This window comes from Episyrphus balteatus, chromosome 2 (assembly GCF_945859705.1).
Source record: "Episyrphus balteatus chromosome 2, idEpiBalt1.1, whole genome shotgun sequence".
NCBI classification, from domain to species: Eukaryota; Metazoa; Arthropoda; class Insecta; order Diptera; family Syrphidae; genus Episyrphus; species Episyrphus balteatus.
Genome location: NC_079135.1, coordinates 24,188,678 through 24,210,538, shown reverse-complemented (window position 1 = coordinate 24,210,538; position 21,861 = coordinate 24,188,678). Strand labels below are relative to the sequence as shown.

General features: G+C 30.4%; 2 protein-coding genes and 1 long non-coding RNA gene across 3 annotated transcripts; 1 reads left to right on the top strand and 2 right to left on the bottom strand.

The window, feature by feature from the left end:
* The first annotated feature begins 601 nt into the window (after positions 1–601).
* LOC129909853 (uncharacterized) lies at positions 602–21,378 on the top strand. The gene is made up of 3 exons (XR_008771446.1): positions 602–738; positions 20,588–20,928; positions 21,000–21,378. It is a non-coding gene; the product is annotated as an uncharacterized LOC129909853 (long non-coding RNA).
* LOC129909851 (uncharacterized) lies at positions 12,002–15,928 on the bottom strand. The gene is made up of 5 exons (XM_055986971.1): positions 15,799–15,928; positions 15,594–15,732; positions 15,078–15,539; positions 12,365–12,559; positions 12,002–12,303 (listed from the first exon to the last, which is right to left on the bottom strand). Exons 1-5 carry the CDS (start codon positions 15,810–15,812, stop codon positions 12,061–12,063), a joined length of 1,053 nt encoding a protein of 350 aa, XP_055842946.1. The 5' UTR covers positions 15,813–15,928; the 3' UTR covers positions 12,002–12,060.
* Positions 20,010–20,798, bottom strand: LOC129909852 (CCAAT/enhancer-binding protein gamma). The gene is made up of 3 exons (XM_055986972.1): positions 20,694–20,798; positions 20,502–20,631; positions 20,010–20,348 (listed from the first exon to the last, which is right to left on the bottom strand). The coding sequence occupies exons 2-3, from the start codon at positions 20,604–20,606 to the stop codon at positions 20,127–20,129; spliced, it is 327 nt and encodes a 108-aa protein (XP_055842947.1). The 5' UTR covers positions 20,607–20,631; positions 20,694–20,798; the 3' UTR covers positions 20,010–20,126.
* Positions 21,379–21,861: the final 483 nt, after the last annotated feature.

The following is a 21,861-nucleotide window of genomic DNA, read 5'->3' as shown; positions in this document are numbered from 1 at the left end:
TTATTTGCAGAAATTCGTTTTTTTCGCATTCGCATTCACAGCTGCTCGCTTGGCTAAAGGCCGACGCACACATATAGAAGTACAAAACACACGAAAGCTTTTCAAAAACCAAAATCGAAAAGGAAGAGAAGACACAAAGCAACGCAAACGAAAACCTCTAAAAAAGCATTGAATATAGTCTCGTTGTCAATTAAATTCAAGACAAGTGTGATGCTTTTTGTCGCCGTTGTCGTTCTCGTTCCCGTGTGTTCTTTTTAAGTTGATTAATTTAAAAAAAAAATCCTTTCTTTATTAATTTATATTAAAAAGCCTCACACACTACACGGTAATAAGTTTCCTATTTTTTTTTGGTAACAAAATCAATTGAAAAAAAAAAAAATAATGACAGTGGACTAGATTCTCTCTGATTGGGAACGAAAAAGTGGTTACATCGGAATCGAACGAGAGAAAGAATATTGTTGCGAAAAAAAAGTTCTTTATATTTTTTTTTTTGTTGTTTACACCATTTTCGCCCTTAAAGGGGTGTTTAATTGCTTTGGCTTGAGTGTGTGTGTGTGTTGTTTGCGGTGAAAACTTCTTTGACGTTTTACCAATTACACGCTTCTGCGGCGTGTAAGTAAATGTACAGGGACGGGGAAAAACTGATCAAACACCAACACAAAGAACGTATGCAAATTATAGCAAGGAAGATGGACGAGGTCTTTTCGCTGCATACGGAAAAACTAGATTTATTCGATGGTAAGTTAAAAAAAAAGTAGTATGTAGTAGATTTTTTTTCTTTCTTTAATTGATATAGGTTAGAAGAGTATGGGAAATAATTCTAAGAACTTCCTGGCGCCTCCATTATGCATATTTAGGTCCTCTCAGATTGTAGGTAGCCCTTTTTCCTTGTTCTCTGTGTTTTCTGCCACTCACTAGTTTCTCTACAATTTACAAAATCTGTTGCCTCTTTTTCTCTGTCTGCTGTGACAAAAATAATTCAGCTAGATCTAGGTTAGGTTAGGTTAGGTAGTAGTGGCTGTCAGGCAAATTACCCGACACACTTAGACCCTTATGGATCCATTGTGATACCATAAAAGACTAGCTAGATCTAGCTCGCCGGTTTTTATCATAATCTCATGTTGATGTTGTGCTAGAAAAATCACATGCTTTTATGCTTGAGTTGCTCTATCAGTTTGATAGGTGTTGAATATTTTTTTTTAGATTTAATTTAGATAAAGCATGGCAATATGGTAGGGTAGACTCGCCTAATTCCGGCAGCTCCGTGAAGCCAGAACTGCGACCTCAAAATTTTTGAACCAAACTTGTCTAATTTGTTTGTTCACCGTTTGTCCATGTTTGTCCACCCAAAACTTTCGTTTGTCCACCCTTCAAACAAATTTTTGAGCAAATCTTTTTTTTTTATAGGAAGTCTGAAAAATGAAAAATCGTCTAAAACGCTCAAATTTTGAGATAGACGTATAAAACCAACTGCAATTGTTTGTCCACCTCGAGCTCTATATGCATACCCCCTTTTAGGAGCAATTCAAAAAACAAATTTTGGACTGAAAAATTGAAATTCCCCCAAAATCCCCAAAAATAAATTTTTTTTTCAAAAATTCAAACTCGAGTTCTTCACGTATACCAAAAATCATCGTTTGTCCACCTTCTGTTTAGGAGATATTGCAAAAAGAATTTTTTGTATATCAACTCTCAAAAAAATACGCATACACCAAAGTGTACCTACTGAAAATTACAAAGTCCCTTTTTTCAAAAAATCGGTTTTCCCATCCACCCCCCCCCGTTTAGGAGCAATTCAAAAAAACAATTTTTACACTAAAAAATTTAAATTCCCCTAAAACCAAAAATTCAAACGGCAATCGTTTATCCACCTCGAGAAATGAATACAAACAAAAAGTCATCGGTTTTCCACCCTACGTTTAGGAGATATTCAAAAAACAAATTTTGTACTGGAAAATTCAAAGTCCCCTAAAATCTATAAAAATTACTTTTTTTTTTAATCAAAAGTGGTTTGTCCACCTCGAGCTCTTTAAGTATACCAAAAATCGTCCTTTGTCCACCCTAAGTTTAGAAGATATTCAAAAAACAAATTTTCAAAATTCCCAAAAAAAGTTACGCATACACCACAATTTTTGGTATACGAATAGAACTGAACTCGAGGTGGACAAACAGAAATTTGAATTTTTGAAAAAAAAGGAATTTTTGGGGATTCTATGGGACTTTGAATTTTAAGTACAAAATTTATTTTTTGAATATCTCTTAAACGTAGGGTGGATAAACGATGATTTTTGGTTTGTATGTCAGCTATTACACGGAGACGCAAGAGGCGCGCCTCTTTTTGAAATTCCATGAGTGGGTAAGAGAAAAATCATGTTGGCGTCCCCTTCTAACTCATTGAATTTCAAAAAGAGTCAAGCCTCACCGTGTAATAGCCGACTATCTATTTCTCGAGATGGGATGGCCGTTTGAATTAAAAACAAAATAATTTTTGGGGATACAATTTACTTCAAGAATTATTCGAAAATCCTTTAGGGGCCGGCTACTAGCGACTCTACCCTACCTATACGGCAGCTTTTCAAATATAGACAAAACAAAACTCCTATCATAATAAATAAAAAAGGTGTTTTTTATTGTTTGTTTTACTATTATTCTATTTAAACAAAAAAGCAACAAGGTAGTGTCATATCACCATATCTCTCCTTCACCATACTACTAATTGATTTTTCTCTTTGTTTGTGAATTAAATATTAAAAAGGAAACCAGGTCATTGCATTCTCTCTTTCTTTTCTTTATAAGTCGCCCCAAGACTCACCCTCAGCTTTTGTTCTCCATTTATTATCAGCAGCAGTTTAGTGTTCCTCCCATAAACGGACGGCACAAGATGAACGAGTTTCTGGTTTATCTGATTATTCCTTTAATAGAGGAGGCTTTAATTGTTTCTTCTTTTTTTTTATTTAATTAAATAATGGAGTGAAAACTATATTGCAATTTATTGTTCCCCATTATAGTCCACAATTTAGCCTTTAAATAGCAGCTGTTTTCAGAGTCAGGGTTTAATCGATTTTATTATGGCCCAAAAATTGTTGCTACTTTTCAAGTTATAGGAAATATATGTATATAACATTTATCATGACTTTAAAATCACTTCAATTTTGTTAGCTATCTGCCTCTGATAAATTAATGACAATGCCTTGGGGGAAATAATGTCAACGGGTTGCAAAATTAATTTTTCGGTATGTGGGTAGGTAAATTGTTTTTTTTTTTTTTTTTTTGAAAAGGTTTTAAAGTTATTTAGGGCATTTATGTTATTTTAAAAGCAGGCATGTTAGGTGTATGTTAAAAGGTCTTTTGTATCAGTTGTTGTGTTGTGTAAAGACAAAATGCTTGTTTTTTGTAAAGCTGGTGGATGTTTGATTATTTAAAATGAGTCACTCCGAGACAGAAAGTAAATGAACAGTATCGGAAATTTCGAATTATGACTATGACTCAGCAAATAAAATCGACTTAAAACAAATTAATATTGATGAGTAAATATTATTGTTAAATTTTTTTTGTTTATTTGAAATTGTTAAGAATTGCTACCTACCTATTTTGTTTTTGAATCATCATCATCTGCTCATTGGTTTTGTACTTTCGTTAGGTAGGTACCTTACCTACCTACAAAAGTGTTCAAATAAGTTTACCTTTGCATTTTCCAACTTAAAAATTGGCATGTCAGGCAAATAGAACCTCAGTGGCATTGAGAAAAAGCGAAGTCTAAGCGCGCTGACACAAGGTCTAAAACATTGCTCTATGTTCTTATTGGTCTTAAACAATTAAGTCTTTAGAACAGTAAAAATAATAATTAGTGACTTTAAATTCATATTTCGGTACGGAGAACATTGAGAAGCTTACAACTTAAATACATGACGTCAATGCCGTCACGTTCAGGCATACACTGTACGAAAACTAATAAGAATAGTGAAAAATCACCAATTGTTTTGATTGAGGACAAAAATTGATAAATTAATTGAAAAATGAATGTTTCGTCTCAAAAAAAGGAGCCCTAGCCTGAGATTTTTTGTAGCACTTAAAAAATCTTGGATCCCTCGGAGATTTTCCATGTAATTCGAATCAAATGGGAAAAAGTCGTTATATTTGAAAGTGATATAATGTAAGTCCATTAAAAAAAAGAAACCATTAAGCTGACTTTTAAAATAACCGCGATTTAACGGTATCTCTTTTCCAAAGAAAAAATTACAGCAAATATCCGTTCAATTGTTGCTTTTTTGATTGAATAAATTTATATTTTTTGAAAAGAATGCAAAATGTGACTTAAACCACTTTCAAATATAACGACTCATTTGTTATCTTCTATTGATACCCTTTCAAGTCATATACATAGGTCTCATTCGTTTCGGTGCTAGGTAGTATTTTTCAATATATTTTTGGACATTCCGTTAACTTAAAAAACCCCATGATGGAGTAAACTCCGAAAACCCTCTGCTTGTTTTTATTTATTTATTCTTAATTTATGTTGAAAAAAAATCGATATTTTTCAAACAAAGATCTACATATAAGTTTCGTTATAAAATTAAGTTTTTTCTTTTATTTTCTGATAATTTAAATACTACACCATGAAGACAAAAACATTAAATTGCATGCCTATTATAACAATAAATTTTGTTTTATATCAATCTTACGTATCTAGATCTCATAAAATTTCGAATCAAAAAATATTTCAAAATCATAAGTATGATATAAAATCTAAGTTGTTTAATTGTATTATTATGAGTGGTGCAAATTTGACTCACCACTACTTTTTTTTTTTATTATTAATCGGAAACAGAGGTAGGGTGCAAAGGATGTGCATCTATAAAGTCATCTATGAAAAGTTAAGATGTTTTTTTTTACGCTTTTGACAAACAAAATCACAATCAAAGCGTCATTGCCTTGAGATGTGATGCATTTTTGAATTGGTTATCCTCACTTTATCTATTTTTAGACAAAATTGTGCTTTGTGTCTATGCTGTGCTGTGCACTCTTCTGTAGTGTCGTTGCGTGTTGGCACAAAAACGCCTATCTATTCACCATCTATTCACCTTGAACAGGATAATCTGTTTTGGCTTCCTTTCATGCCAAAATTACAAACTTACATACAAATATGTATATACAGGGTGTCCCAAAAGTAATGGATCAAACGAAATATGATGATTGGGGAACTTAAGGGCTCTCAGAATTTGGTTACTTGTTTATCCCAAATCCTTACGGTTTTCGATTTAATGCAATTCTTGTGCAATTTCGAAAAATTCCTACTTGGCAACAGTATTTTGCTTCCTGCGCCCATTATTGATTTTTGTTTTTTTAATTTCTTTTACGAAAACATTGCCAAATAATTAGGAACTATTCATTTATCAAAAGATTTTTTATTCCATACGCCATTTCGCTGCAAATTAACTAACAGTTTCAAGTTTTATAAAAAATCTATTTCTAACTTTTATTTGAGAGCAACACCGCAAAAAAAATTTGTACGGTGTGACACTGGTTTATTATTTTAAAAACTTGTCCCAGTATTGCAGTTTTCAAAAAAGTATAAAAGTTTCCAAAGTTGAAGTTAGATCGCAAAATATTGCAATTTAAATTCAACAAAACAAGGTTTTTCAGAGCAAAAATTCAAATAAAAATAGAGGCTTTTGCTCAAAGAGAAATAAACAAACAACTGTTCAAGAAAATTTGTTTATTTTTGTTTGTTTTTGCTCTGAAAAACCCTGTTTTGTTGAATTAAAATTGTAATAATTTTCGATCTAGCTTCAACTTTGGAAACTTTTATACTTTTTTGAAAACTGCAATACTGGGACAAGTTTTTAAAATAATAAACCAGTGTCACACCGTACAAATTTTTTTTGCGGTGTTGCTCTCAAATAAAAGTTAGAAATAGATTTTTTATAAAACTTGAAACTGTTAGTTAATTTGCAGCGAAATGGCGTATGGAATAAAAAATCTTTTGATAAATGAATAGTTCCTAATTATTTGGCAATGTTTTCGTAAAAGAAATTAAAAAAACAAAAATCAATAATGGGCGCAGGAAGCAAAATACTGTTGCCAAGTAGGAATTTTTCGAAATTGCACAAGAATTGCATTAAATCGAAAACCGTAAGGATTTCGGATGAACAAGTTACCAAATTCTGAGAGCCCTTAAGTTCCCCAATCATCATATTTCGTTTGATCCATTACTTTTGGGACACCCTGTATAATTTGTTTTCTTTTTTTTTAAATAAAAAAAAAATGTACAAAGTGAGAAACTGTTCAAAGTGGAAAACTTAAAAAAAAACTTTGAAAGCCTAAAATAGTTTCCTATCAATTTATTTTCATATGAATGAATTCCCCAAAGAATTAATAAAACAAAAAAAATAAACCATATAAAAGAACAGATGAGAAAAATAAGAATGTTTATGATTCATTCGATCAAAGCAGTTGCAGATATTAATTTTTAATTTTCTAGGAATGAGATAAAGAGGATATTTAAAAAAAAAAAAATTTAAAGAATTTAGCGCCGCACAATTAAACCGAAGAAAGAAAATAAAAGAATGGTCCATTTAATTTGTTTACATTGGGTATACAGAGCTGTGTTTATCTAATCTCATTAAACTTTTTATTTAAAAAATGCAATATCACGGTGCTTTGAATTACTGAATTTGTACATAATTTATTTCAATAAGAAGTTTTGAACTTAAAAAATGTAAATTTCGGTCGAAAAATAATCTGAAAGTTTCGTTTAATTTCATAAGTGGTTATAAGCTTCGAAAAAAGGAACGGAGTTGGATACTTCTTTAAGAATGAGCTTTTAGGGTGCGAAGAACTAAGTCCACGGGAACTAAGTCCACTGAGGTAGTTAGTTCCCACTCAGTGGGAACGAAACCCACTTTAGTAAAGTGGAGTAAGTTCCCATGCTAGGTGGGAATCTAATTCCAGAAAAAAACGTGTGGTTTTCGTTCCCTCTGAATGTTAACTTAATTCCCATTTCACCAAGAAGAAGTTAAATAAGAACAAAAAGAGTCGCGAGTTTTTAATTTGACTTTTTCATTTCGAGATCCCGTTTTCAAGAAACTGAAAAGAGTGTAACACCCACGGAACTAACCCAATTGGATGTTAGTTCCATTTAATTTGGAATTAACATCCACGGGACAAGGCACAGTTTAGTTAAAAAAGTGTTGTTATTGGCTGGCGACTTTACATACCCTTAGCGGAGCAACGAAGTTACGTGAGCGGGACAGAGAACCCTAAAAGGGATTGAAAATACTGAGAACCCATGAAGCGACCCAGGCAAGGTTTCAGTTAGTTAAAAAGACGCCAACAATGGCCGCTAACGCTAGTTCGTTCCTCTGTTTCGGTAATGTTAGATCGCCAGGCAGACGCAAGTGTTTGTATGTTAGTGAAGTGTTATAATTTAGCAAACGGGAAGTGGAAAAACTTTTGCTCACATGAGAATCTTTTTAATTTGTACAACCCAAACGCGAAGCGGAAAAAAATTTTGCCCAGGGGAGAATCAATTTTGAGGTGTAAAAATAAAAATTCGCGCGAATTTTTATTTTCACACCTCAAAATTGATTCTCCCCTGGGCAAAATTTTTTTCCGCTTCGCGTTTGGGTTGTACAAATTAAAAAGATTCTCATGTGAGCAAAAGTTTTTTCACTTCACCCTGTTATTAACTCAAAAAGAATACATATCAAAAATATTTTCGAAAAGACTTTCACTTTCCATGATCTTATTTTGTCACGATGCTATTTCGACTAACCATTAAGTTTGCCAACTTCTTTTTTGTTTTTCAACATCTTGTAATAATTGTGCTTTGCATTGGACTAGCTACTACCGACAAAAATGAATCAAGACCGGTTCTACTATTTCAGTTCTACTATTTCATCAGCAGTGGTCATATTAACTTGTCTCTTCAGGTACTTATACGCAAAAATAAAAAAAAGTACATGTGGGAAATGAGTGCCGAAATTGTTTTTTTGGGACTTATGTCTCAGTTGTGAGGGACATACCTAAGTCCCGAATTGGATTCTAGTAAAGTGGGATATACACATAAATTCCGAAAAATCGGGACTCATGCCCTTGCGCGTTTTTTTTTACTAAAAAGTGCTTTTACGAACAATCACGCTTATTTAATTACTTTCGTTTTTCGTTATTAAATCGTTGTTGGAAATAAGTTCTCTTTTAATTTTTTGAGTGTGTACTAGGTTCCCATTAGAGAGTGGAATTCAATCCCACCTTGAATGGGAAAGAAAACCACTTCACTAAAGTGGATTTCGTTCCCACTCAATGAGAACGAAGTCCCTCAGTGGACTTAGTTCCCGTGGTCTTAGTTCCCTGCACCAGCTTTTAGATTCTTATGTTCTAGTCCTTTCAAATAAAAAAATTGGTTCTGCGTTTCAAGCTCGAACTAATGTACAAACATACAGGCAGACATTATTATGGAAGGAACCCTCTTTTTCACATTTTCTATCACGAGTTGGATTTTTTTTTTTACGAATTCTAAACGTACCCATTAAGTTCCAATAGTAAAAACTATCAAAAACGAACTCACTCATGATTCACCAAAGAACCAAAAAATTAACTTAAATCAAATTAAAAACCTTATCTCTCTGACCTATGAACTTATACATTCTTCAGATCTCGTCAATAAAAATAAGTTTTTAATGTGTTTTTTCGTTAATGTCCCTGTTTGACTAGAAAAAAAGCAAAAAACTAGAGCTTCTATCTATTTATCTGTAGTTTGACAAGAATTTTTATTTTTTTTACTTATTCTATTGCTCAAATAAAAATTAACATAATTTGTGATGGTAAATTCATTGCACGTGGTTGAAATGAATATCCGAACGACGAATGATTTTCTCTTTTAATATTATCGTTAATGTATATAATATCTAGTCTTTTAGATAGTTTTTGTGTTAAATATTCAATGTTCTACGGCCAGGGTGTAATACTCGGAAGCTATATTTGTTGTCATACCATTAATATCGTGATTTGTTATTTAGCTTCACTCACCAGTTTGTGCCGCGATTTTGTAGAAAAAATTATGTGTAGGCAGACACAGTTGTTTCTATTTTAATAATCATCAGTTTGAATAATATAGCCTCAATTGAAACTAAGGAATTTTTTTTTATGATTTTTTAAGTGGTAAAAGTTTTTTGGATCATTTACGAAATATACTGAAATTTATTGTTTTTCTAAAATTAAATTGAATGGAAAAATAATTTTGTAACACATTTTTTTTGTGAAATTGAAATTTCGAGATTTTTTTTTTCAAACAGTTCAACCATGCTTTCAAAATTTGTATAGAAGTATTATTAGAACCCATATGAAAACCAAAACAAGGTTTAGCTAAAGCAAATAGCAAAAAAAAAAAGTATACAAAACACACCCCTTTTGAAGAACTGTGCAATATGCAAAACTAGACAAAGAGTGTTATAGCTATCTATAGCATTTCCTCTAGCTACAGAACAGAAAAAAAAACTTCTTCCTCTAATGAAAATGACATCGTGGACACTTTTGAGCGAAAGTAATTTACTAACTAGATACAAACTGCGAACGGATGTTATTTGCTTAAATAGAGTAGCTAGCTGTATTGTTTTGCTTCGTGTCGGCGTCATGGTGTGTCGCACAGTAAAATATAGTCAATGTCAATCTTTTGTTAATTAAATTTGGAAAAGAGAAACGTACAGACGAGAAGTACCTTGAATTGAAATAAATGTTTGTAATACAGAACTAGATTTTCAATTTGTTTTAATTAAAGCAATCAAATGCCTATTTATAGGCGGCTTTAAAAAAACACTTAATAATATTTTGCTAATACAATATCCACAATAGATTACAAAAAAATAGAAGTTTTTATGATTTTGTGCATTTATGTAAGATATTCTTTAGCTGAGTTCACATGCGTTTATTTATGTTTATTTGATCAATTACAAAAATAAAATGAATTTTTAGTTTTTCTAAATAAAAACTCAAACTACAGGAAAATGGCGGTAACGTTTTTGAAGTTTACAAGGACGCATTCGCTGATGTTTTCTTATCAAAAACTCTCTTTACGTCTTCCCACATGTTCTCAATTTGGATTGAGATCTGATTTTTTAGTCTCGCAATTGAAAACTTTAATAGTTTTCTCTTCAAACCAAAACTTTAATACATGTAAAGTGTGCTTTTTGTTACATATTATCTTACATAACAATTTAAAAAAAACCCGCTAATTCTCAAATGCATTGCATTTTCCAGTTACGGAGGTTCTAGTTGTGTTTTTTTTTTTATAGGTTTTTAGTTTTTTTTCAGACTTCAGGTAAAAAAGGTGTAGTTGAATAAATGAAAAATATGTAGAGCGCAGAGAAGGTGACTAGATTGCACTCGCATACGAAAAAAATAAATATTTTTGGTTTATTTTGCTCCATTTGTGAGGTTTTTATCGAAGATTAATCGATTTTTCACATCTTCATCAAAACGCCATAATAAAGGTGTATACCAAAATTCAGCCCAGTAGGAAATTTTCCGCAGATAAAACCTAAAATTACTGGACTATGAGTTGTTAAATTGTGTATATATTTTTTTGTTGATAGTACTGTTGATTAGGGTGGTCCAATTTTTTGGTTTTTACATTTCCGTTATTCCCCACTCAAAAATTGGTTGCATATGTGTTTTGTATTACACACGTGAAATTTCAGCTTTTTAGGTGAAGTGTAAGTGGGCGCTCAACAAGTTCAAAGTTTTTGCTTACATGCTGTTATAGCTGGGTCCTCATGCCTATTAATTAACTCTTGTTTTGATTTATCAAGTGAATTAAGTTATGATGTGGTAAAGTTTTTCATAAAAAACCAATAGTTAAGTGATATTTTCACAGATAATAATTTTTGTTCATTTAAATTCGTCTGTAAGTATTTTTTGCTTAAAGTTAACAAAACAGAATTAATCAATGAAATACGAGCTAGTGACTCAAAAATAAAGAAACATGAAAATCATTTACATGGTTGTCGTTAACATGCGTGCTTATCATGTTTAAGCCAAATTCCAACCTCAAGCCAAGTCCTAATACAATATAATCAGATATTAAGGGTAAGGTAAGGGTAACAAAGTCTAATATTCCAAAGCTGATGAGTGCCCTCTTCCTTTTACTTTTGAGGGCTAAAACTTTCAGCATGTGTTGGTATTGAAGTCTGAAGCAAAATAATGCGTGGGGAACTAATGAATTATATGGTTTATTTTTTTGCCTTATAACGTGGACCACACTACTGTTGATGTTTAGCATTTTTTGGACTTGATATTAAAGTAAACAAACATTTAAGGTCCATTTTCTTCACTCTGAGTTGAACATAACTTGAGAATTTTTAATATAAAAATTCTCAAGTTTTGTTCAACTCCGAGTGAAGAAAATGGACCTAAAAATACGAACTAGACTTTTAAAAGCATTTAAAATAATAAATAGTGGTCTAACTACAAAAGTAAAATGCGTGTGTTAATTTTAAGCAGGAGTGTATTCTGAAATATAAAATGAGGAAACTGTCAAGTAAATGCTTGAGAGTTCTCTCGCAACCCAGATTATATTGAGCTCAAGTGGGCAAAAGTCAATTTAGACGCTGAGACCAAATCCACTTAAGTATGGATAAAATATATAAAATTATTTTAAGAATAAAAACAATTTCCTCTACAACTTTTTTTTAACAGTTTCACGGCCAAAACAGAACCGAGCCTTGCCAAATCAGCAAAAAAAAATTGTTACCTTACATACAAATTAAAATTACTGCCAGCACATAACTTGGTACTATCGAGTTAACTCGTTAACCTAGAGTCGAACCAAATTATATGTTGCCGATACTCGATTGTGTCAAGTTTTTCCACGATTTCGTAGAAAAATTTCTGGCAACTTGTTTTCAAACACAAAATCCTCAATTATTTTTTTTATTATTTAAAAAAATCTCTCTCATAAACCTTATCTGTGACTCCTGAGAAGGTAAGAAAGCAATGACATCCTCGATTTGAAATAAGAAAGAAAGTTTATTCTGTGTACAACATGCAAAATTTTGTATAGGTACTTTATTTTTCAATAATTTTCCTCATAAGTTCTAATTTCTTCTCTTCCCACTCTTTTTTTAGTTGCATATACTCCCTCCTATATTTGTCAGCGGCTTTGTATTTCCTTTCTTTTTGCTCCAAACGTCTCCTTCGATATTCAGAACTAGACATGTGTTCCTCGGATTTTGTATTAGATGTTGATTCGATTGAATCTCGTGGAAAGAGATTTGGTACGGATAAATAATCAATAGGACTTTCTGATTCCTGTTGAAAAAAAAAATGATATTCCATTACGTCATATTAATATAGTAATAATATATCTTACATCAAGGGACTCGTTATAATTGGGTTTAGTTTTCTTATTGTCATAGAAATTTCCATAAATTTCTTCCATTTGTTCAAAAAATGGTTCAGTTGACAATGGGTTACATATTAAGTTTGGATTTTTTTTAGCGGCTTTATACGATCTTAATAATGTTTGCATTTTCACCTCCAGATGATTAACTTTTGTGTTGGGATCCTAAAATATTTATATAATTTATTATCATACCTACACAAATTATTTTTAATACAGGTAAAATAGGCATTTGTTCGCTTTAGCCATAATTTGTCGGTTCATGAACGGGCAGAGCACAATTAATCTACCGCAAAAAGGCGACTTTTTGACCTTTAAATTAAATGGGGAAAAATAAAGTTCAACATAGATTTTCTTTTAAATGCGTATTTAACTGAGTTTGAATCATCTAAAAAATATGTTTCACTTCACTTTTAATTGAGATTACAATCAAAAATCTTAACAAAGGTGAGGTTAGTTGAAAATCAAGAATTCTTAAATTTCGATGTTCATACTTTTCGTAAGACTTTTTTCTAAAAAATATATTAAAAAAGTCAAGTAACTTATTTTTTTCAAGTTTCAAACTCAGTGAAACATGAATTAAAAAAAAAAAATAAGTTGAACTTTATTTTTCCCCATTTAGTTTAAAGGTCAAAAAGTCCTTTTTTTAAGCATTCAGAGGGCTTCGGGCACCTCAAAATGAAATTATTTAAAAATTTTAAGTATACAGTTTTGTTCGTTTATAAATGGCGCAACTTTTTATTACTATGCCAATTCGAAAATAAAAAAAATAAAATAAAATCGCTCCACCTTAATGTACAAATTTATAAAGAGTATTGTATATATGAAGTGTTATAAAAATACTCAAAAATAATAAATATAAATAAATATGTATATACCGTATACAGGGTGTCTCACAGTCACCGCCCCAAATGAAAACCATGGATTCCTGAGGTCATTTTAAGTCGAAAAACTTAAGAGGTAATTTTCTCGTTTTCGTCCCGTTTTCGAGTTACCACGGTTTTTCTGATTTTTGATCTCTTGTCCTTTAACTGGCCCTATCTTTGCCAAACTACGTTTTATTCGAAAGATTTTTTTACAACCAATTAAGAATTTATTACAGTTTTAGTTTGTCTCAAAACTTTTTTTTTTGAGGACAACAGTTTCTCCACAGTTTTGCATCAAACACAATTTTCTTCGTTTTTTAACTTTCATATCATTTAAGTCAAAAAAACACGTTAATGAGTATTAATTTTTTGTGCTTTTTATTAAAGCCCAGTTTATTTTCATAAAAAGCTAGAATTGTACACTTAATTATAGTTTTTAAACCAAGTTATTTTAAACAGTTGTTTTCGAAATAATCGATTTCAAAGTCAACAATTATGAAAAAGAAGTTTAAAAAAAATACATTGAATACTATTTTTGTCAAGACTTTGGGTTTCATTACGGGATAAATTGATAAAATAAAATACCTCAATAAATTCCTTATCAAATACTGAAAACCATATGTTTCTATGCCTTCTAGTTTTTGAGAAAATTGGAAAATAGGAAAACTACTTTCTTTTATTTTATTTTCATAAAAAAAATAAGTTATATTTCATAAAAAAGGCTACTGAAAGTAATTAAAAAAAAAATAAACAAACTGAGTGAATTAAAAAAAAAAATAATTTTTAAATACAAAATTAATTTAAATGAATTAAAAACTTTTTCTGAGCTATTGTGGTTAAGAAAAGAACAAATAGATAAAGCTCAGAAAAAGTTTTAATTCATTTTTTTAATTTTTTTTTAATTCACTCAGTTTGTTTATTTTTTTTAATTACTTTCAGTAGCCTTTTTATGAAATAAAACTTATTTTTTTTATGAAAATAAAATAAAAGAAAGTAGTTTTCCTATTTTCCAATTTTCTCAAAAACTAGAAGGCATAGAAACATATGGTTTTCAGTATTTGATAAGGAATTTATTGAGGTATTTTATTTTATCAATTTATCCCGTAATGAAACCCAAAGTCTTGACAAAAATAGTATTCAATGTATTTTTTTTAAACTTCTTTTTCATAATTGTTGACTTTGAAATCGATTATTTCGAAAACAACTGTTTAAAATAACTTGGTTTAAAAACTATAATTAAGTGTACAATTCTAGCTTTTGAAAAAGGTATCATTCCTAACTGTAAGTGTTGCCATTGTTTTTTAATAATTTTTTGTTTGATTTTTTAAAAAACTGCCCCTCCCGCCTAAAGGGGGAGACATAGACCCTCCCTCCCAAAACCAAAAATGATTGTGTTGAATATCTCTACTAAAAACCGTTTTCAATTCTCGGCGCCTAAGTTATCGTACTGGAGCCTTGCGTTGATATGAATTTTTCTCGAAAAAAACACGTTTACGGGGGGTATCTTGAAAAAAGAAGCTAATCCGATTTTGGTAAAAACGGATTATTATTGCTGAGGCCTTCAGGAACAAAGCCTCATCTTTAGTTTTTGTCGTCATTTTAGGTCAACGTTAAACTTGTTCAGGCTCACTGTGATAAACGTTTAATTTGTCTTCGAAACCAAAAATAAAATGAATCATTGGCTTTTTGGGACCAAATCTTTTACTGTATCTTTTTTAAACTTTTTTGATCTTTGCTCTTATCCCAAGAGCAATTTTTTTGCCAAGTTTCATGAGTGTTACAAGTTGTACTATTTTACCCTATTTAATAATACTCACAAATCCGGCCGCAATCATGTCTTCCAAAACATTAGCAAAAGCTATTTTCTTTTTCCTCGAACGATTGAATTCGTTTTTTCTTAAATTGTAATAATGCAAGAACATTGAAGTTTCTTCCTTTGTCCAACGTTTTGTAACAGTGGCAGAGTTTGAAGTGGTAGGATTTGTTGGAACTGTCACATCTTCTTCTTGTGCGTCTGGATCTTCTTCCATTGTTGTTGGATCGGTTTCATCCTTATCCAAATCGACAGCACCAAAATTAAAACTTTCACCCATCGAATCATCATCACCACCATCGCCTTCAGCGAGGTTGTCACCAAATATTTCATTCATTTCATCATAAAACGGTGTACGACATTCAGCAGAACTTCCATTGGCTTTGGCATTATCTTTTGCCGCTTTAAAGGATCTTAATAATGTATGGATTTTTATTTCGAGATGATGAGTTGTTATATTAGTATCCTAATTAAAAGTATTTTGGATAAAAATAAATAAAATATTTATAAAAATACTTACAAAACCAGCTGCAATCATTTCTTCACGAATTTCAGCAAAGGCCAATCTCCTTTTTCGTGGCCTTTTGAATTGGTCTTTTCTTTCATTGTATAATTTTAATAATGCTTCAGTTTCTTCTCTTGTCCAACGTTTGTTTGTTCTTTTTTGATAATAAAAAAAAAAGGTATTAGTTATTTAGAATAGAAATATTTTGTAATTTATTTACCTCTTATTAAACATTTTGAGCTGTGGATTTAACGATTTCGAACTTTTCGAAGCAAAAAATAAAGATAAACAAATTCTATGCACTTGACGTTTTGATAAAGCTTTTCGACAGTGTTCATAAATTCATATTTTTAAGTGGCATTTACATGGGCTATGGTAATGTCTGAATAAGTGAGTGTTGCCGCTATTGAAATACTGAAAGTATTGTATTTAATACAAATGGAATAAAATAGTGTAATTCTAGAATTCAAGAATTCTAGAAATTTGCACAGATTTTTCGAAGGCATTTGACAAAGTAAGCCATACAATTTTGATAAAGAAACTATTTTCATTAGGGTTTCACTCATCTCTTCATAAATGGTTGAGTGATTGTTTATGCAATCGCTCACAATTTGTTAAAATTGGGTCAGAAACATGTTTTAAAATTTTAGAAAAGTTTTATAAATGATTTACCCGCCGTTATAAATTTTTCCAATTGTTTGATGTTTGCGGATGATGTGAAAATTTTTAAATCTGTCAAATCAATTGCTGATTTTTTTAAAGCTTCAAAAAGATATGGATAATTTACAACGATGGTGTTATCTCAACTCATTAAACTTAAATGTAAAGAAAAATGTACTATGATGTCTTTTTCTAGATCAGTCACTCCAATTGTGATTATTATTATTATGTGAAATTACAAAAAGTTATTAGCCAGAAAGATCTAGGAGTAATTTTTGATTCTCATTTGAGTTTTAATACACATATTGACTATGTTATATCGAGTCCAATGCTATGTTCGGATTTATATGTAGAAACGCTCACGATTTTCAAGATCCTTATACATTTAAAGCACTCTTCGTAGCATTGGTTCGTCCGATTTTAGAATATTGTTGCGTTGTGTGGTCACGTCTATTCAAGAAAGATCTTATACGCATTGAAAATATTCAAAAGAGATTCACAAAATATGCGCTGCGAAAACTGAACTGGTCTGATTCTTTGCCATCTTATAATAGTAGGTGCTTGTTGATTGATTTTAGCATCTTTCTAGTAGAAGAACTTATTATTTTATATTTTAATAGGGCATATTGACTGTCCCCCGCTTTTAGCCTTGTTTGGTATACATACATACATGCGCCATCTAGGAGCTTAAGACCTAGATGCAATGATTTTTTTCATATTTCTTATAACCAATTACGGTCAAAATGAACCAATCAAATTTAATGAATATGCAAATGATTTCGAGCTTAATCAATACAGAAATATGTTTAAATGTACTATCATGAATAGCATTGTTTAAATTTTAATTATTTAAGATTATTTTGTATATAATTGATTAGTCTAAAAAAGTTTTTGTAAACTTATAGATGGTAATAAATAAATAAATAATATTATTTGTTCCTTTGTTGAAGACGATATTTTTTTGATGAAATTTGCTAAATGATATAGGTAATTTCACACACAAATTTTTAATTCGAAGTGTTATGTATATTTTTCATTTAATTTGGACGAAAAAAGCTTAGAAATAGTCATAATTTCATAAAGAAGTCTAGTGTATGAAAAATGAAAATAAAGATCAAGTTCAAAACGTAGAGTCCTTCCCGCCAATTTGTCGTACGTGCCAAACATAATTGTGAATGGACAGCATACAATTTTATTTTCCCAAGACAGCGTTCACTTACATAAAGAAGAATTTTTTATTTTTTTTTATTTAAATGTTTGAAGCTTGACAGAAAAAACTAAATTTTTCGATAAAACCAAAAAAAATAACATTTTTCATTAAACAACCGACAACACTGTAAGTTAACAAAGGAAATCAAAGCTGTTGGAATAAGTATCTAAATCACGGTATCAATAGCATTTGATACATAGCAATGTCTCCTTTCATTTATTTACTCAAAAATCTGTCTCTTAGAACTTCAGAACTTTTGTCTTTAAGATTTAGAAAAATAAGCAAAATTGGCCAGATTTTCAATTATTTGAATGTTTAAGTTGTTTGTGAGTTTGGGTAACTTTTTTTTGTCAGTTTCGACAAAATATTGGCTTATGTCGTTTTCTATTGACGAATCTCATAATGAGATTTGTGAATTTGACAGCTGAAAGGGGTGGTGAAGAGGGGAAATAGTGGACAAATCTCAGATTTAATGATCTATTTGCGTCTTGAGATTCAAAAAAATGACAAGAAATGAATCTGAGATTCAAGAATCTGATTCTGGATTTTTATCAAGATTCACGCATACAAACGCACGCACTTTCACACACACTCCTCTATTTGACATTTGTCTGAACATTTGTTGTTGTTTTATTTTTTTTATACGCACAGATTTCGCATACAATTACAAAACTAGATTTCATATTCTATTTGCAGTGGAAAATCTGAGAATTTTACACAAAAATCTCAAAAGTCAATAGAAAACGACATTAACCATTTTTGCCTTTTCTCAAAAGTCATGAGTCATAACTCTTGATCATATTTCAAGCGATTTTTTTCCTAATTTTTGCATAATAAATAACAGAACATGCATTTATTTTGAAAATACATATTATGCAGATTACAAAATATTCATTTAACTTAAAATATGCAAAAACATTCACTGATCACTGAACGCCATTTTAACGGAAATCTGATGATTCGTACAAATAATAAGTTCCCAGGAAATTACATTATATTTTTATCGTTAAATTTGAAAAGTAACACAGCTCTCTGCAGACCCTAATCAAGCCGAGTCTTGCGCAGAATTTGAAACTAGATTTGAAAACAAATATTTTTTTGACTTGGTCCTTAGTTTCAAAGAAAATTTTCTATTTTAACCCTCTGTAGGCACACCTCTTTTTTGTGACGTGATAGGCACACGGGTGCGAATTTGACTTCTACTTTTTCATGTCGTTAGAACTTTTTTATGTCTCATATTTTATAGAGAGAACTTATATGAAATTGATGTAGAATTTTCCGAGGAATTCGAATATTGTTTTCACAATTTAAAAAAAAATGTATTTACACCATTATAAAGAGACTTTTTTGCACCCACTTTTTGAAAAATTGTAATTTTTTTCATTTTTGTCGTGCCAAATTCGCACCCGTGTGCCGACAGAGGGTTAAATTCCATTTCTTGATTTGAAAAAATGCTATTTTTCCGTTGTTTAAGTTCAGTTTTTTTTTTAACTAAACGTGTAAAGTTAATCAAATTAGTAATAGTTGTTTTCGAATGTCCTGAAAACAATCATCTTGTAAGAGTTGTCAAAGATAAAATGCCAAACAGAAGTTTCTGAAAGACGAATTTATTGCCAAAGTCCAAAGTTAATCCTAACGGTTTTCGATCAAAATGCTATCATTTTTACTCTGGCAAAACAAACTAGTTTATTATTTAAAAAATGCCCTTTTGTTGAGATGGTAGTATTTTAGGTTCATCTTTTAAAGAAATCACTCCAAATTTGTTTGTCACATCTTTGCTATGAGCAATATACCTTTGTGGGTTCTGTCTACCCCCCAGTTACAACACTTGCATTTGTCTTAAAATAAAAAAAAAAGTATTTTATCATTAGGAATGACCCTTACAAATATCAACTATACATTCACTCGATATCTTTGTTTTCTACTGCTTAATAGCGAGCAATCCTAAATAAAAATTGCCCTGGAAATGTTTTCCATGTTTTAAACATGGGAACGAAAATGACAATTAAAAGTTTCCCTCGGAATTTATTGGTAATTTTATTAACTTTAAGAATTTTTGTAAAAGAAAAACACTTTAATTTTTGTTATTTAAGCCTCAATAAAATTTATTCATTCATTCATTTATTGGTATCGGCAACAAAATTTCCAGGGAAATTTAGCTTTCATTTCTTACGATTTTTTGTTCCCTGGAAATTAATTCCGAGTGAGATTTACGATTGCTCAAAAAATTCCAAGGGAAAAAATATTCCAAGGGAAACAAAATTCCCCTGGAGATTCAGGATAGGGTCCATTATCTTTTTATTTCTCAATTAACACTCGTAGTGACCAAAGTAGTGACTTTGGGAACTACACAATTTGCTTGTCTTGGCGACGACTACCCTATACAAAATCCTATCCCCCAGCAGTTTTGTCGTGGAGCAACAAGATACCATTTTGGCTTCATATGTACGTCACACCTTCTCAATCACAAATTAAATTTCAGTGTCATGAACCTAAGTAGATTCTTTGATTAAAAATAGATGACGCAATAACATCGTCTTATAATTGATACAAAAACTTGATTTAAATTATATACAAACTATATTTTTATTTTAACGATACTTTCTTATTCTAATAAAAATAACATTTAAATACATTCAAAACTATTCTAAACTTATTCTAAACAATTAACATCCTTCTTATTCACTATCACTAGTTTCAGCAAGGATCTCCTTAACCAGCTTATCTTTTTCCAAACTATTTTTAGCATTCGATAGGAGTAAACTTTTGAGTGTCTCGATATTTTTCTCGGTTTCTTTGATTTGTGTTTCGAGACGAATATTTTCTGTTTTCAATGCTTCCACTCGTTGCTTTCGCTCGGTGGCTGTTTTGTTAGTTTTTTCTCGTGACTTTTTCACTGCCTGAACAAAAAAAAAAGAGAAAGGTTTTAAATAAAGTTGATGGTGACTTTAAATGACTTTTGCTATTATATTTTTAATAAATAGATTAAACAAAATATCAACAAAGTTAACTAATTTGTTTTTTTTTCTTGTTTTCTATTTTCATCTATTTACCTCATTATTTCGCATTCTCTTTTGACGATACTCATCGCTGGCATCTGGATCATCTGAATTGCCACTCGATGCTATGGATTTTGCAGTTCTTCTTTTGGCCGGCATTCTTTCGTTAATAATACTTTTGGTTCTATAACCGAAAACAATAATATTTTAATTACAACAAATTGCAGCCAAAAAAAAAGTATTTACATGGAAACTGAAAAGGAAACAGACGGAGTAATTCGCTTGCATGAAATAAAATGCAAAATTCGTCGTGTGGTGAAATAACTTTGTTGAAATGTCAAATGAAGTGCTGTCAAAATTGACACATTCTTTGAGAGCTTTTTTTTCAGAAAAAAAGCTTATTCTTTCATCGAAAATGCATATCTGTTTGGGATGTGTTCGGCAATTATACACTAAAAGTGTAGTGTTGCCACACTATAAGGTAATTTATTGTATTAAAAAAAAGTACTTTTGTATTAATTTATGATTTTTTTTCTTTTTATTTTTAATTAGAATGGAGAATCGTATAATGTTATTTGAAAAGCAAAAATAAAAATTTCCATATCTACAAAAATATTATCTCTGTTGCAATTTGTGATATATGCTCAATAAATTATAATTTTTTTTTTATTTTTCTTTCTTTCACAAAAGACGATAATAATAATAAATTTATAATTTAAATATTATATATAAAAAATGTAAAAAAAAACAACATCAAATACACACAAAATGTAGAAAATATCGTTTTTAAAACAACAAAAAAAAACTATAAAATCTTTAAGAAGAAGAAAACAAAAAAAAAAATTATCAGTATCCGTTGTAAGAATAAAGAAACAAAAGAAAAAAAAAAAAAACTATATATTATGACAAGACTGATTGGTAATTTTAAATTGACGTTAATAATATTGTAATTATAAATTGCAAAATATATAAGAACTATGTATATTCATACTATAGACTATAAATAAATATTTAATAAAAAAAAAATAAATAAATACTTGTATAATTACATAAAAATGAAGAATTATTTGTTTGTCGTTTTATTTTTTAATTGTTGACTGAAATAAGAAACGAAACATGAAAGAGCAAAAAGGTAAGAATGTACGTAAAAAGGGAGCGTATCGGAATCCCGCTTTTTAAAATCCTGTTTTTCGAAAATCCCGAAAAAAGTTGTAAAATACCGACTTCTCTAAAACCCATTTTTAAAATCCTGCATTCCAAAAAATTCTTATTCAAAATCCCGTCAAATTCGGAAAATCGCGCTTTTTACAATACATGCATTAAACTAAACTAAAAAATCGAGGGATAGACAAAAAATGAGTAAAACTGATTTTTTCATTCGTATATCCCACCGTATACCTACAAACACATTATA